This window comes from Montipora capricornis, chromosome 12 (assembly GCF_036669925.1).
Source record: "Montipora capricornis isolate CH-2021 chromosome 12, ASM3666992v2, whole genome shotgun sequence".
In the NCBI taxonomy this organism is placed as follows: domain Eukaryota; kingdom Metazoa; phylum Cnidaria; class Anthozoa; order Scleractinia; family Acroporidae; genus Montipora; species Montipora capricornis.
Window position 1 is genome coordinate 17,151,840 of NC_090894.1, and position 2,500 is coordinate 17,154,339.

The window sequence follows — 2,500 nt, forward strand, 5'->3', positions numbered from 1 at the left end:
TTGTTATTTTTCAAAATAATTAATTCCATCCACCAAAACCACCTGTAAAAATAATATTATACTTTACCTTATTGCCTATGGTCCTTGCATTTTAGCATCATTGTTACCTTTTTATACAGAATAAATTGTTCTAAAGTCACTTACTTAGCTACTCACTTACTCTGCATTTCAGTGAGGGAAAAAAAATTGTTCCTTGATGTTTTTGCTTAAGAAAAGTTTTCAGTTGATAAGTGTATGTTGAATTGCTTTGTTGGGGAACAAATACCTTTGAAATTTCTTGAGAAGAGGTTTTGTCATAATAATTTAATAATTTTATAAAAGTAAATGGGAATATGCATTTAAGCCACTGTTGGCATTGATGACATGTCATAAAAATGGGTCACGTATTACTTCATGTGGTTAAGAAATTTACCAAATCAGAGATCTTTTTGTTGATTTTTCTGCAATTTGATCACTTTACAAGAATTCCTGGGATTCTTTTGTATACTGTCACCAGCTACGTCAACTTGGAGCTCCATCACAGTGACCTCAAACTTGTAAAAGAAAAATGAAAGTTTCAAATATCAGTTATATTAAACAGGGCTGTGCTTTTAGTATTTTCAATTACAAATCAGATTATTATCTTTCTTCTCAATTTCATATTTCAGGCTCATGCCATGTTTTGTCTTCACAATAATGGTTATAACATCAGTAAGGCAATAGCAAATTTGGTTCCTGAGGGGGGTCCTATCCTTTGCCGAGATGAGATGGAAGAGTGGTCAGCAGGTCAGTTACATAATCTTAATTCTTGACTTTCTGTGAACAGAACAACTTGCAAGAAGATGGTATTCACTCTGCAGGCATAAACACTGCTTAGCCTTGGCCCTGTACCTAGGGCTTACAGACTAATAAATATGAAGGTATAGAGCGATTTTCAATTGAGTGTCGTAAAACGAAAACCAAAGTAATTACTTTGGCCAATCAAAAATGACGGAGACAATCCAGTAAACCAATCAAAACTCGAAGTAATTACACGTAGCCGACACAAAGCGCGGGAAAATGTGCACGCGCGAGCCGCGATTGGTTTTGGTTTCACTTCTGATTGGTTGAAAAAATGGCGCGAGAACTTTGAACCAATCACTGAGTGAAGTAATTATAAACCAAAGTAATTATCTAATTACTTTCGACACTCAATTGAAAAACGCTCTATGACAAAATTCAATGATTTTATTTAAAATAAAATCGTCCAAATCACGAATGCATCAATCCAAAGCTGAATGGCAACAAGCCGATTCTGCAAATGGCCATCATATCGCAGAGAGCCATAACGCAAACAGCCATAATGCAAATAGGCATCACGCAAATAGGCATCACGCTAAAAAGGCATGATGCAAAGGGCCATAATGCAAAAAGGATAACGCATTGAAGCATAACGCAGAGCCATAATGCAAAGAGTAATAACGTAAACAGGAAAAACAGTTCAATAGCGATTATAATGTCCATTCCCTTGAGCAATTGATTGACATTGTTTTTTAGAGCTGAAATTATTTACGGAGTACACAGCTAGTCTCCAATTCTTCAAAGGGCCTTTTCGTTATGCTTCTTCATTATGGCTATTTTGCGTTGTGCTTTTCAGTGTGATGCCTTTCCGCATTATGCCTTTTTGCGTACATTTAACATTGGTATGCTAGAATACTGATACAAAATAAAAAAGAGTAGTACTAAAAAAAAACCAGTTAGGAAAATACCTTAGCATGAGTGGAGTCTGAAACTACAATGTAGGTGTTAGTTCATTGATAAATAACAATTCACAAACAAAGCAGTCAAATTGGTTTTGAACTTTTTTAACAAGACATAGTTGGTTCACAGCCATTGGCTTAGCTTCTTTCAGTTTGAGATCTTGTCCAATTTTGGTTGTGAACCGCAACAGCTTGTGGGGGAACAGGTTGATCACAAGCTTTGGTTACATTAAAAGATGAGTTGTAGAGTCGATCAGTTTTTCTAGGTATTTTAGACTGGAAAACACTAATTCCAAGTAATTGCAATTATCGGAGAAGTAGGGGCAGTTGGATGAAAGCTGAAAATGCTCAATCAAGCAGGGTTTTTAATAATTTGTATTTAAAGCAATCCCCAACAGAATTCTGGTAATGTAGCAAGAGGCATTGAAAAATTTGTAGGTTTCATGTACACCTTTGTCTCTACAAATGTAGATTTGTTAAAGTGCCCCTGTGATTAAAAAAAAATCACTTCCTCTTATTCTTCAGATTTTCAAAGTGTGTTTGCTTAACACCTGACTGGCAAAATTTTGAGCTTTGATTTTTATCAAAGGCCGTTTACTTTGAGTGTAAGATTTGGATTTCATGGTCTGCTATTACTCACATTCAAAACTGACCGACTGGATCTCGGAGGGTTGGATCCAGGGAAAAGTGATGTAAAAGGCGCACTAGCTTAAAATTTCAGCGTGTGAATGCAGTCTGAAAGCCCAAAACTCCTGTGCTGCATATTAATTCTGTGGTGTACA

At 35.9% G+C, this 2,500-nt stretch overlaps 1 protein-coding gene across 1 annotated transcript in view; it reads left to right on the top strand.

Moving 5' to 3' along the window:
• Positions 1 to 2,500, top strand: part of LOC138026741 (metastasis-associated protein MTA3-like) — a 19,919-nt gene that overhangs the window by 5,084 nt on the left and 12,335 nt on the right. Inside the window, exon 9 of the mRNA XM_068874196.1 lies at positions 648 to 765. Coding sequence (XP_068730297.1) covers positions 648 to 765 — 118 coding nt within the window. The remainder of the gene's footprint in view (positions 1 to 647; positions 766 to 2,500) is intronic.